This window comes from Gordionus sp. m RMFG-2023, chromosome 1, assembly GCF_954871325.1.
Source record: "Gordionus sp. m RMFG-2023 chromosome 1, tfGorSpeb1-WG-v2, whole genome shotgun sequence".
Taxonomy (NCBI): Eukaryota; Metazoa; Nematomorpha; class Gordioida; order Chordodea; family Parachordodidae; genus Gordionus; species Gordionus sp. m RMFG-2023.
This window is the reverse complement of record NC_088775.1, coordinates 90,510,635-90,524,294: the sequence shown is the minus strand read 5'-3', so window position 1 is coordinate 90,524,294 and position 13,660 is coordinate 90,510,635. Positions and strand designations below refer to the sequence as shown.

Below are 13,660 nucleotides of genomic sequence, written 5' to 3'. Positions count from 1 at the left end.
TTTATTATAAGATAAAATTTTCATATAATAATTTAAAAAAAAATTTGTTGAGAAGTTTCTTGAACCCTTTATCATTTTTTTTATATAGGTTTGACATACAGCCTGTACATTGTCTTTTTTTAATTGAATTATTTTAAAAAAAATTTCATCTAAAATTTAAGATTGGAACGTTGTTAATTTTTATCTATCTATCTTAATGTTAGTTGTAAATTCTCTGTAATTTTGGTTGTCACTATATTTAAAATACTGCGAAAAAATTAATTAATAGAAGATTAAATAAAATGTTCTATGATAAGTAAATTTTTAAACATGAATATTAAAGAGAATCTATAAATATATCTTTTGTCTAAAAAATAAAAAAGATGAAGATTTTTTTCAAATCTTAGATACAGATACTAGTATCTTATTAAAAATGTCAAAAAGATACCGAGTACAAGATACAATAGGATCTTTATCTTGTATCTTAGATTAGATATAAGAATTTCATTAAATATATAATGAAATATATTTTAAGTTTTTCTAGAAACAATAAAAGTATATTATTTTATTATATAACACCTTATTTAAATATTGGAGACTAAAATACAATTAAAAACGAGATAACGTATAGCAATATTCATCTGATTAACTTTTTTTCTCTATTTTTTGCATTTTATCCGTCATTGTATTATAATTCACCATTTTGTAAGTTCCATTAGTTCTTAGTGCAATATATTAATATAAATTTAAAATTTATTAAATTAATATTATAAAGTTTATCATATTTAGCAAAAAAATATAATATAATGATTTAAATTTTATTATTTTATCTAAGAAACTGCAATATTTTAGTTTTTATAATTATAACCTCTGACATGGCCTTTAAAGGTTAAGCTTGACTCCATATAGGCCATGACAATTATGTACTGAGTTTCAATATTTCAGGGCCTATCTATAACATTAAATTTAATTTTTTATTTTGATAAATAATATGTTGGCAATATTATTTTTCTTATTGAATAAAATAGAAAGTAATTAAGAAATCAATGAACAATATTAACTATTTTATAATATCTTCAAGGAGTAAAGTAATAAATGTTTTAGTAACCACCTAGAGCCATTTTTCTACCAAATTTATGGCTCAGTTTGTCTCAAATTAGATTTAATCAGGTTAGAATTGGTGTTTAAAAGCCAGAAGTACGTTTTTTTTTGTTTGAAATTGAATCGTGATTTTATTTTTATTAAAATATGTACCTATTAAGTTTACAAGATAAGCAAATTATTGCTTTATATTTAATTAATAAAAAACCAAAATCTACTAAGACGAGAAGGAAGACTACTAAAATATTCATAGAAAGAAATTTATTCTCGGAATATATTACACTAAAAAAAGATCTAACTCTATCACAATTTTTAATTATACAAGGATGAGGAGGACAACTTTCTTTTATATTCTGAAGCTCATCCATTACAATATAAATCCTAAGGTGACAAACTTCAACAAGCAGATTGATGCAGAAGATCAACTATTTCTCACCTTAAGGTAAAATATGGTAATTTAACATAAAATTATTTATATAAAAGGTATCTTATAACTGGAGTTTCCTTCTCATAGTTGGCATTTATTGCAAGGATATTCAAATCCTGCATAGCCTATATATTGAAATCACCAGTATTTTTGGGACATTTTATATATATATGTGTTTCCCACCCCCAAAATAACTTGGAAACCCTGAATGAATCATGAACTCTTGGGAAATCTGAATAAACAAAATAAATAATATTTTATAATTCTAATTACTCTTTCCCAATTTTTTGTAGGTTTGGGCATGTGCTTCTCTGCAGCCGCACTCCATATAGCGCTACATACTGATTTCACTATATAGGCTATGTAGGATTTGGATATCCTTGCACTAAATGCCAACTGTGAAAAGGAAACTCCAGTTATAAGATACCTTTAATTTAAATAATCTTATGTTAAATTACCATATATTACCTTAAGGTGAGAAATAGTCGATCTTCTGCATCAATCTGCTTGTTGAAGTTCGTCACCTTAGGATTTATATCGTCATGGATGAGCTTCAGAATATAAGAGAAAGTTGTTCTCCTCATCCTTGTATTAATGTAATATATTCCAAGAATAAATTTCTTTCCATGAATATTTTAGTAGTCTTCCTTCTCGTCTTAGTTGATTTTGGTTTTTTATTAATTAAATATAAAGTAATAATTTGCTTATTTTGTAAACTTAATCTATCCATATTTTAATAAAAAAAAATCACGATTCAATTTTAAACACAGAAATGCTCAATTTGTGTGCACTAAGCTGATTTTTAAAAACAGCCTAATTAAGATTTTAACCAAAATAATTTCACTAAAGGCAGGAGATTATGCTTATAGATGGCAGATACGTTTGAAATTCTATTTTTTAAATCTCGAGGCTTACATAATATTATTCTAGCTTAAATCTTAATTTGGCCATTATAAAAATCAAACTAAATCAGGCTTTATAACAACACTAGTTGGAATTAAAAAATTTATTTTGGAGAACCAAATTTGATTTTTTTTTAAAAAAACAACCTATTTTTCACAATATTTGTATGTTTTTGCAAATTTTTTTATTTCAAATTTATAATTTTCTTTAAATTTGCTGACATTTTCAAAAATGATATCAGGTAAGAAGTATTTTTCAAAAATTTGATTTTGAGAAGAGCTTCTTGTTTTAACTGGTTTTTTGATCATATATATTTATTTTATTTTAAATGATTAGCATTATTTGAATATTTTTTTATTTATTTTATTAGATAATTCAAAATATGTTTTAGCGTTTTTTTATTCATGTTTTTGATAAAATTTTTAAAATAATCACTTTATTTTGTTTAAATTTTATTTATATTATTTTTATTAGATTATTAAGGGTCAAGACTAATTTAAAACTCCTGGAAGAAAAATAAATTTTCTAAACTGGAATAAATATAAATTTTATTATAAATGATTGAAATAGATTTCAACCACATTATTTTTGTTAAACTAAGAATTGGAATAGAATAAAATCATTATACTTCAGTTTAATACCCTGGTTTAGAGATCTGCAAAAGTAGGCTCAACCTGACACATCCCGAAATTAATATTTTTCAAGAAAATTTGGGCTGGGTTGGATCAGGCCTTAAGATTTTTTTTAAAATATATTCTAAATTTATCAATTTAATGTTGAAATTTTTATGTAAAATAAAAATATGTGATTTAATTTATAGAAAGTAGTTGTTAATTTGAGTAATTATAAAAATTAATTTCTATATTTAAATAAATTTAAGCCAGGCAGGGCCAGCAAAATGTTTAAAAAAGTTTTAGGTTCGGGCCGGGCAAAACTTTATATAAAATTTTGGGCCAGGCCAGGCTTGAAAAATTAGGCCCGATGCAGATCACTATCCTGGTTTTATCTTTCAACATTATGCATATTTTTATTAATGAAACAGGCCTTTTAATTACAAAACTTCTTTAGTTTACTAAAGTTATTAATATTAAATTAAATAAATTAGGATTGTCAAAAATCCTGTTTAAAATAAATTGATATTTTTGGTTTAAAGTGTAATTTTTTGAATTTAAACATTATTTTAATCAAATACCTTATATTTTAAGCCTTATGGATATGGAAAATATGTGTTGATAATTTCAAATTTTTCAATAATATTTAAAAAAAAATAAGTTGTAATCATATGGATACCACCTCTTAGCCATATCTCGGAGGGCAACATTACATCGATCCCACCTCCATCTTATTATAAATCTGTTTTGATCATCAAAATTAATAATTATTTAGCTTATAAAAACTTGAATTTTTTTTAAAAATAATAAATGTCATATTTAATTAACTCATGTTTCAAATATAAATATCATATAACTTTGTTTAATAAATTGGGATGTTTCAAAAAAAATATTTTTAATTTTAATATTTTTGGTGGCTTCAATACAGATGATCTAAGCATTAAAGTTTATCTTAAAATATTTTGTAAGTAGTCTCCAATTCATGTTGTTAAATTGCTCGTTTTGGGCCTGTTTTAAAAACGACTAGAAAAATATTGGCTAAGTCTCAAGATTTTGATAATATATGTTTAAACCTTTGTTCCTTCTATGAGCAAAATCTTCAGGCATGTGGAATATTTTTCTGGGTGAAGTATCGAGTTAGCCGTCTTTGAAAATCAGCTCAAAGCTAGCCATTTAACAAAACTCTTATCCTGCCAAAAAGGGTTAATCAGAGAATAATGGATTTAAATTTTAAGGACTTTTATAGGTTAAGGACTCCTTAACCTCAGTATAACATTACCTTGCATGCAAAATGGGTAATTTTTTGGCATATTTGATTTTTATTAAATAAAAAGGCTGGCTCTCTAAACATAAAAATATTTCAAATTTTAGACCCAAAAGTTATCGTTGCATGTGTGTCTAATTTTATACCCTAACACCAATTTCTTATCTATAGAAGTTTAATATTTACTCTGATCTCTGAGTTATATTTTTATGAGTGCTCAAACAGGCTTTTTGATGAAATTTCTAATAATTTTTTGCAAAATATCTTTTAAATATTATTTGATCTTTATAAAAAAAAAATCTTCAAATTTTGTGATCTTCAAAAAAAATTTGGGAAAAAAATGAATATTTCTTCAAATTTCTTTATCTATCTTGCTAAAAATTCTTAGCTAGATCTGTCCCATTTAATAAAATTATGTTTTTGAAATAATAATGAAAGTAAATAGTTGAATGGTGCTAATTGTAGGAAAAATAGTTTTCTTTTAATCAATTAATTTCAAATGCCCAAGTTATGGACAAAGATAGTGCTTGTAATTCGTAATCGATTATTATTATTGGAATGGTATTTTTTTAAAAATTTTACAAACTAATTTTAGTTTTATTTTTAAGAATACTATATTCGAATTACATTTAAAAAAAAATAAAACTTTTGATTTAATAATATTAAGTTTTGGTTTTTATATTTAAAAATTTAAAAATATTCTTCTTTACTTTGTGATTAGGTTTAACAATTATTTTTTTTACATTGTGGCAAGAAGTTTAAATTTATGTGAATTTAAAGTACACCGAGTAATTTATATTATTTTTGATTATAAGTTCTTATGCTTATTATAGTAAACTATTTTGATCGGAGATCTACAGAGAGAGGAACCATTTACACGGCCTAGCCCAAATTTTCTTTTTAAACTTTAGGTCCATGCCGGGTTTTATATTTACCGGCCCGGCCCGGATTTGGCGATTTAAAATATTGGGCCCGGCTTGGTCCAGGTAGTTTTTAAAAATTTTTTAGGCCTACCCAGAGTATATTTTAAAACCTGGGCCAGCCTGTAGCTCTCTGATTTTGATTTAAATCATTTATTTAAAAAAAATCAAGGTTATTTAAATTGCGATTTTAATCAAATCGATTTTTATGGCCATCCTTTATTCAATGATTATAATTTATCGAATCATGTTAGGGTGTATTTAAAATTTCAATTATTTTTATTCACTTTTTTTTTTAAAATAAAATATTCAACCTTAATATGAATTAATCAATTAGTTTAAATCTTTCGATAGATCATATAGATGATCGTGACCAAATTTCGGACACTTTTTGGCAGAAAGTATCTTCTCTTCATATGCGCTCCTATATATTATGACAAGTCCACCCTTCAAATTACAAGGTGGGGGATATGACATAGTTATGTAAATTCCGGAAGATTATTTAGAAGGTACTTCGTTCTATTTTGCATATTAAGCCGATGGTATGTTAACAGTTCGTTATAAAAAGTTTCAAACTATATTCTCACTCTACGTTTCCGCATCGCGATTCCATCGATTTGTCTTATGATGACCGTATATCACGTAATTGTGATAAAAGTATTAACGCCTAATTGGAGCAAGTATTGAATTATTTTCGAATAAGACACTTGTATCAAAGATTAACCACTGTTTTTTAAAACCCGAATGACATGAGAGAAAGTGTTGATAGCTCTAAGTCTGATTTCATTGATTAAGTAGAATTCGTTTTTTTAGAATCTAATATTACGCACATTCTGGCTTTTGCCCATCTATCTTCAGAATATCCTCAGTTTCGTTAAACAAATGAGAGTCTGAAGTAAGAGCAGTTATCACCAAGGATTAAATGATGCCTATACTCGGTATTTACTGGCAGACGCGGTTTTGAATCCGTTTAATAGAAAACAAGGAATATAAACATTAATAGTTCGCGATAAACAAATCTCCTTGTCAATTATGTTTAAGAAAAAATTGATTTATGTTACGGAAAATTTACTATTAATTTTTTTATAAAAATCAGAGATGCATCCTGGGAACTTATACCCCCCTCCACCACACAGTATCCTACCCATTCGAACGTACTCATGACGTCTTCGTAACTATCTAACCCCCCTTCCACAACTTCCCTCTTCTCCTAGTGGAAATCCCTGAATATACTGACGCAACAATAACTGGGCGTCAAAAAATTATTAAAAAGAAACCCCTTTTTCTTGATTAAATTAAAATGTAATAGGAAAATGAATATAAACCGCACCTCCTTCTTTCCTAATTCAGGCGGATATCGCAAATATCAATATCAGAGTATCTCCGATAAAAAAAATAATGAAGAATGTATCGACTAATTTTTAAAATGGCTAACTCGATATTTTAGCCAGAAAAAATATTGTCTAAAGCCTTGCGATTTCGCCAATAGCGTGTCAACTTATGAGCGAAAATCTTTCAGCTCGCATAATATTATTTTCTGAAGTCGAGTTAGCCGTTTTTTAAAAATCGGCTAAAATCGAACCGTTTAGCGACACTAGTAGAGGTGGGACTATACATTGCAAACCGCATTTGTATTCGATCTTTCTCGTATCACCTAATTTTTTAAAATTATGAAAACAATGTTTCAAAAAAAAAAGGATTATATGAAAACACTGAAATAAAACATGCTAATGATTGTAAATAGTTTTAAATTAAAGAGACAAATATTTTTTTGATAAAATAAAATTAATTAAAAAGTCTAATTACCATTTTTTTTTGCACTACATCCAAATTTTAAATACGATTTGTGCCGGAGATTTTCGCCATTTAAAATAAGGCATCCGTGAAGGGTTTTTTTTAAGTTTATAAAAACTTGCCCGAATTTTCTTTTAAATATCTTAATTATTAATTTAACTTGAATTCGTAATTATTTCACATTTTACTTAAGAAGTACCAAGCCTGATATCCTAAAAAAAATACTTCAAAATCTAATGAGCGATACGCGTTTATTTGTCGGGGATGTGAAAAGCGCCAGTAAGGAGGAACTGGAACGCGCGTTCGCACCTTACGGAGATCTCAAGGAAGTTTGGGTAGCCAGGGATCCGTCCGGATTCGCCTTCATAGAGTATTTCGACAAGCAAGCTGCCCACGACGCTATGAGATCAATGAATAATAAGACGCTTGGCAGCGATGTGCTGCGAGTAGAACTTTCCAGAATAAAAAAACCGTCTTATCCCAGGGGAGGAGGTTACAATAGTGACAGAAGAGGAGGTTTCCGTGGTTCCTTTAGGGGTAGTTTTAGGGGAAGTCGAGGCCCCCCTGCAAGGCGCGGGGATAGGTACTCGTCCTATGACGGTGGTTCCAGAAGGAGCGGTGGAAGGGGAGACAGTCGCGATGCCATCCCACCTTATCACGATAGATTAGCTGAACAACCCTCACACTACCGCTCCTACGAATCCAGGGGGCCGCCATATCCAACTTATCACGAATCTCCAAGAGGCGGCCCTCCCCCATATCGTGGTGGTGGAAGAAGCGATCATCGTTATGAAGAGTATCATGCACCCGCATCATCCAGGCGTTATTCGGGCCCTCCCCCTATATACGACAGTGCCCCGCCTTCCCACAATGGTAATAGATCTTCCTACTCCCGGGGTGGCGGTAACAGATATAACCCGTACCCATCCCCATCTAGGAGTAATTATCCACCCCCCGCTTCATCCTTCAGTAGGGGTAGTAGAAGGGGTAGCGAAAGATTCTCAAATAGACCTCGAAGTCCATACTCCAGGCCCCAAGAAAGAGCGGTCGAGAGGCGCTTACCTTCGCCTCCACAACGAATGGATAGAAGTGAGCCCAGGAGGAGCAACGGTTACGCGAGACCTCCCGCGCGTGAGAGTTCTGGGTTTCCGCCTGCTTTTCGCGGCCCTCCACCTTCTCACAGAAGGTTTTAAAAAAATTAAATGCAATATTAGCGATTAATTTATGAGCTCCCTCGTAATTGACAATTGCCTTCATAACAAATTAATTTTTTTTTTAATGCGTCCGTATTTATGATTTTTATAATAACGTTCTCAGAAGTCCGCCTCCGCCATCTAAAATTGTCAGGGAGCACGCGCCTACCAGAAATTATCCGCCCAGAGATTACTCGCCCCCGGCAAGAAATGCGCATAGGTAATATTCCCTTAAAAAAAATATGCTTTTAAAAAAGTAAACCAACTCGAAAACCCCCCTAAATCGAAACATTTGCCCAAAATAATAAAAATTTTTTTAAAAAAATCCTATATATCCCAATCATCCAATCATAAGTTTACGATTTTAATTAATTAATATAATCGCAAAATTCTAGTTACCAGTCTGGCCCACCTAATCGCAGGACAAGTCCGCCAAGAAGATTTTGAAGGTTGTCCAGAAGAGAGAAAAAAAAATGATAATGATAATATTTTTTACTATCATCTATAATGTATTATACTCCCTATTTTGTAACTCTGTCTATATATACTATTATTCTCCCCACAAAAAAATACATTAAACGATTATGTAATGTGAATATTCCTAGTTTTATTTAGACGTATTAAATGTTTAATTTTGCTACCATATCCGCCAAATTATCCCTTAATTGTATCAATAAATATAATTTGTCTTCGAATCGTTATTCCGTGTTGACCTTATATTTATCGAAACTGTCAGAGATTTACCAAAAAAAATATATTATATTCGATTATGATTGGTGGATTTTAAAAATGACTAATTTTCGCGCGTGCCATCGAATCCCTATCATATTTAATCTGTACGGCGCCTATTGGTTTAAATAATGAGTGATAAAAAAAATTTTTTTTAAATTACTATTTTTACCCTGTAAGATTTTCATTCTAACTCGATGCCTTGATTCACGGTTGAGTATCAAATTAATGATTCTTTAGAAGGTAAAATATTAACTAATATAATCTTATTTTTGTTGCGGTTTATTTTATGTGTCATTTGGCAACAATCGATAACGAATATACCATTACGATTCTCATAAATTAAAGTTCGATAAGCCTTTGCTTGCTGTTTCAGTTCGATTACTTTTCTGAGCCCTTTAACAATCAATCCTTGAAATAGAATATGTATATGTATGCCTTATATTCATTCACTCTACCTTTAGGACTTTCCGGTCAAAATGTCCCCTATCGCTATTTGTTAATCAATCGCCCTCTTGCGGGATTTTTATATAACCTTTAAAAAAAATTCTTTCTGTATCATTTTATTTTCATAAAAGTTTTAAATTATCGGGAAATGGATGAATGCCACCCCCGGTTTTTTTTTCATCATCATCATATGATCGTATTTATAGCATGATCAAAAAGTGCTTCCGTTATATAGTTTTATGGCAACAACAAAGAATTTCCGAGGAAAACATTTTAACTACAAAATTTATCGTTCCTTCTGCTAATTTCTTTTCAAGAGAAAATTTTTGTTTACGAAATTCCTTTCCCTTCGATTAATGAGCCGAGGAATTATAGCGCGCCAAAAGACAAGTACAGAATAGCGGGATAAAATCACCTCTAGAAAAATTCGCCCGGTATTTTTTGAAAATAAGGATTTAGTAATTTTTCGTCTATAAATCACTTTGCGAAATTAATTCTCGAAGACCATTTTATTTTTATTTTAAAGAATAGATCACAGTCGAACTAAGAGGTGTACAGGTTTTTTTAATCGTATGCATTCCCGCGTTTTTAAGGATTCACCCGCCATCCCATTTTATAAAAAAATTTTGTTTAAAAATAATTTTATTTGCGGTATTGCCCATTTGTAGATCCCCTAGTTTCAACACCTCTTCCCCCCCCCCTTTTTTTAAAGTGTATTTATTTATTTTCCTAGTGATCGTAAAGAAAAAATAGAATTTCATTTTAAGTAAATAAATTTCGGAAACGGAGCATGCGTGATAGATAATGCGCGTGGATAAAAGATTAAATTAATATCTTCAGACATCGTGATGCTTAATATTATCAAGTAATATCGATTGAGATTAAGGGTATCTTTTTCATCGTTTCAAAGATTTTTTTAAAATTATAATCATTGATTTTTTTGATTCGCGCGTTAGTTTAAAAATACTAAATTCTCGATTATAAAATAATCCCATTGGTCTCAATTTAAACCAACGTGATTGGACTATTTCGCTGATATAAATATACTCTTACTTCTTTAAAAAAAGTCTTGAAATATCTACAACTACTTATTCAACGAGAAAAAAAAATTTGTATTCAAATTTTAGATACCCACAAAATCTGCTCTTCCAACTTTCCTATGAATTTCCATGAATCTCAACAAAAAAAATATAGCCCTCATGTAAGGTGGTAAAACGTTTGAAACTCACTCCAGTTGATTAGCCTCAAATTTTATAAATAAAATTACTTCTTTTTTTCCACCATGACGAATTGGATCCTCCAGGAAAATCATTTAACATGGCGCCTAAGTCTTCCAATCCTTATATCTTTGACAGAAAATATATTTTAAGGTAGTTATCACGCTAAGCCAATGTTATATAGCTCGAGTTACAGGGTTGAATACCAAGGTCCCCCACAGAAGGATAATAAAACGTCTCCAATATTACTGCTAATTTAGATGCTCACATGAAAACTCCATTATACGTGGGAAAGTGTGCTGTCGCCAATATTTATGGTATATTTAATTGAGTGGTTCTTTTTATTTTCTCGTAAACTTTCGCTTGTTAGATCGTTTATGCTTATGGTTATAACCACGGTAAAATTATTTGCGTATACCAGTTTTAACTGCGATCATCGTCAAATAGTATATTCGCTCATATGATATATAACTTTAAAAGGGTCTTTTAAAAAATGACAATCAAATTTCGAGTTCTAAATATTTAAGAATATCACAACCGCATTATTTACTTGTCTCGAGGCTTTCAACCCGTTCCTATGAATATCCGATCTATTCACCGCGCGTTATTGACCGAACCGTTTACTCGGATTTCTACCCTTTTTTAGGGTCCGATAAAATTGAGTATTATAAAGGGTAAGTGAGCAATTTATTCGAATTTATAAATTCATTATTTTGTTATAAAATTTAGTGTTATAGTAGTTTAACTGCTTATTTTGGGCCCACCATTTTTTAAAACGGCTAACTCGATATTTTAGCCCGAAAAAATATTGCTTTAAGCCTTCTAGATTTCGATAATATGTGTTTACACCTTTGTTCCTTCTATGAGCAAAATCTTCAGGGTTGAGTGATATTTTTTCTAGATGAAATTTTGAGTATCCATTTAACAACACTACTTTTATAATAAATGCATCCAATATTTTTTATAAATTGCTATATATATATATATGTATTTATAATATTATATAGATTATCAACAATAAAATTATTTTCATAATGAAAAGGAGGGAATTGTCATTGTGGAAAAATGATATTTTACGTTACGTATTGAATTACGCTTATTCGTGGCTTAATTTAATCGATAAAAAAAAATTACATTTGTGATATGAAAGTAATTTTCTTAAAATTAGAAGAATAATCAAGGCTAAAAAAAATAAATTTAAGTAAATACGTGGGCAACTTTTATTTTAGCACAACCTTAGCTGTTATAGAACCGATCCCTAACCAGGTGATCTATAGCTTTTGGAGGCCGATTTGATATGTACATCGTAATATTGGGAAATGTTTGGTAACTAAGAGATAAACACTTCTAATTTATCAAAGTTATTTTATTAATAACATATATATATTTAATACGTGACATAAAAAATAAGAGAATAAAATGAAATATTTTGAGCTTGAGAGATTTTTTAACCATATAAGAATCTTTTTTTAAAAAAAAAATTTTTTTTTTGAGAGGATCGATTAGAAAATATGGATGCAACTTGATTGCTATTACTAGAAGTTACGCCTTGCTAAAAATTTAGTTCACATATGTATGAACCAGAGGAAAAAAATTTTCTTCGGCAAGTTATGCCGAACCCGATCCAGGTGCTGAGGTTCGGAATTTTTATTTGAGGTAAGTGTCAAGTCTAACATACAATTAATGACTCGTGAGAAAGAAAGATAAATATTTGGTGATTAGTCCTCGAGTAATATTTAACTTAATATTATTATTTACGTTTCTTTCGTTTGGCATATTTATCTGTCCTTCACTCTACTCTTGAAGTCATTTTTATTTTAATAACGGTAGGCTGGCTTAATGCTATATAATTTAAATTAATATAATTCTTAGTTATTATGGTGTTTATCCGTGGATCAAAACGATAACGAATATCGGTTTAGGTTCCAAAGGTACCGGTTCATGATTTAGTTCATAAAGAATAATTATATCGGCTCCTTTTAAGCCCGTTCGAACCTTTTGGGCCTACGAACTTATTACAATTTTGTGATAGGTGATTAGAGACATTTTAAACGAAAAGTCGTATAACTAGTATCTTTATTTTATTGTTATGTCACATCTAAATCGTAATTACTAGTGTCCTGAGTCGAAACTATATTTTTTTTCGAAGATCTGAGTTATACCCAAAATTGTTTTAGATATCGATCTGAATAAACAAATTTTTGCTCATTTTTGAAGAATTATTTTTTGATATTGTGGTCCGATCATGTCCGAAATAAATTTTCCGAGAAAATGTCTATCCCACCCCGACAGATTTGAGAATTAGGGCTACTAAATTATACTTATTTAACGTAACGAATAAATATATATCCCCTAAAAAAAATATGTTTGTGGCGCGAACAATTAAAAGATTTTCAAGATTCTCCCTATAATCTATATCGTTTCAAATTTATCATCGATTTTTCATTTAATTTAATAGGATGAACTGAGTCTATTAGAAAATCGCCCAAAACTTTAGCTTTCAATTATAAGTTGTACACCTTTTTACAATGTCTGTCTTTGGGAGATTGAAAATATATGAGATATATATTATTATATATCGCGAGTTTCTAAAGCGGGAAACATTTGATAAAGAGGTCAATTATATAAGGCTCAATTTATAAATTAATTTTCTATTCCCGTTTTTAAGTAATAGTGCTAGAATCCCATTTGAGCCGAAATAGATTCTACCAAATCCTTAAATATATTATTATTTGCTTACTACAGTACTATTTTCCAACATTCATATTAAGTACTATGATCCCTAGAGTAAAGCAATTAGTGCTTTTTTTCTGGGAAATTTAGTTGTAGGAGTGTGTAAATTATATTATCAGTAATATCACAATGTTCATCCTGATAAGAATCAGTTCAGTATCGATTAGACCTATTTGTATTAAAGAAAAGTAAATAAAAAATTATATTATAAAGAAATATGTATATTTGAGAACTTAAAAAAAGGTCTTATAAGATCAAGTTTGGCAGTCATACTAATTTTTGTTTCATACCCACATATAAAAAAATACATAAAGACTCACTTCTTCCTTTATTTTTTTTAAA

General features: G+C 29.5%; 1 protein-coding gene across 2 annotated transcripts; it reads left to right on the top strand.

Moving 5' to 3' along the window:
* The first annotated feature begins 619 nt into the window (after nucleotides 1-619).
* LOC135931696 (RNA-binding motif protein, X chromosome-like) lies at nucleotides 620-8,862 on the top strand. 2 transcript variants are annotated; one of them, XM_065468966.1, is made up of 4 exons: nucleotides 620-684; nucleotides 7,193-8,185; nucleotides 8,317-8,412; nucleotides 8,588-8,862. In XM_065468966.1, exons 2-4 carry the CDS (start codon nucleotides 7,236-7,238, stop codon nucleotides 8,637-8,639), a joined length of 1,098 nt encoding a protein of 365 aa, XP_065325038.1. In that variant the 5' UTR covers nucleotides 620-684; nucleotides 7,193-7,235; the 3' UTR covers nucleotides 8,640-8,862. The 2 variants fall into 2 exon arrangements, with proteins under 2 accessions (XP_065325038.1, XP_065325039.1); XM_065468967.1 differs by lacking the exon at nucleotides 620-684 and having other exon boundaries at nucleotides 7,044-8,185.
* Nucleotides 8,863-13,660: the final 4,798 nt, after the last annotated feature.

What these genes read in the sequence shown, in the direction of transcription:
- LOC135931696 (XM_065468966.1), top strand. Translation starts at nt 7,236, where the DNA reads ATGAGCGATACGCGTTTATTTGTCGGGGATGTGAAAAGCGCCAGTAAG. An exon ending in CCTCCACCTTCTCACAGAAG is followed by an intron (nt 8,186 to 8,316) that starts GTTTTAAAAAAA and finishes TAACGTTCTCAG; the next exon opens with AAGTCCGCCTCCGCCATCTA. An exon ending in CCGGCAAGAAATGCGCATAG is followed by an intron (nt 8,413 to 8,587) that starts GTAATATTCCCT and finishes GCAAAATTCTAG; the next exon opens with TTACCAGTCTGGCCCACCTA.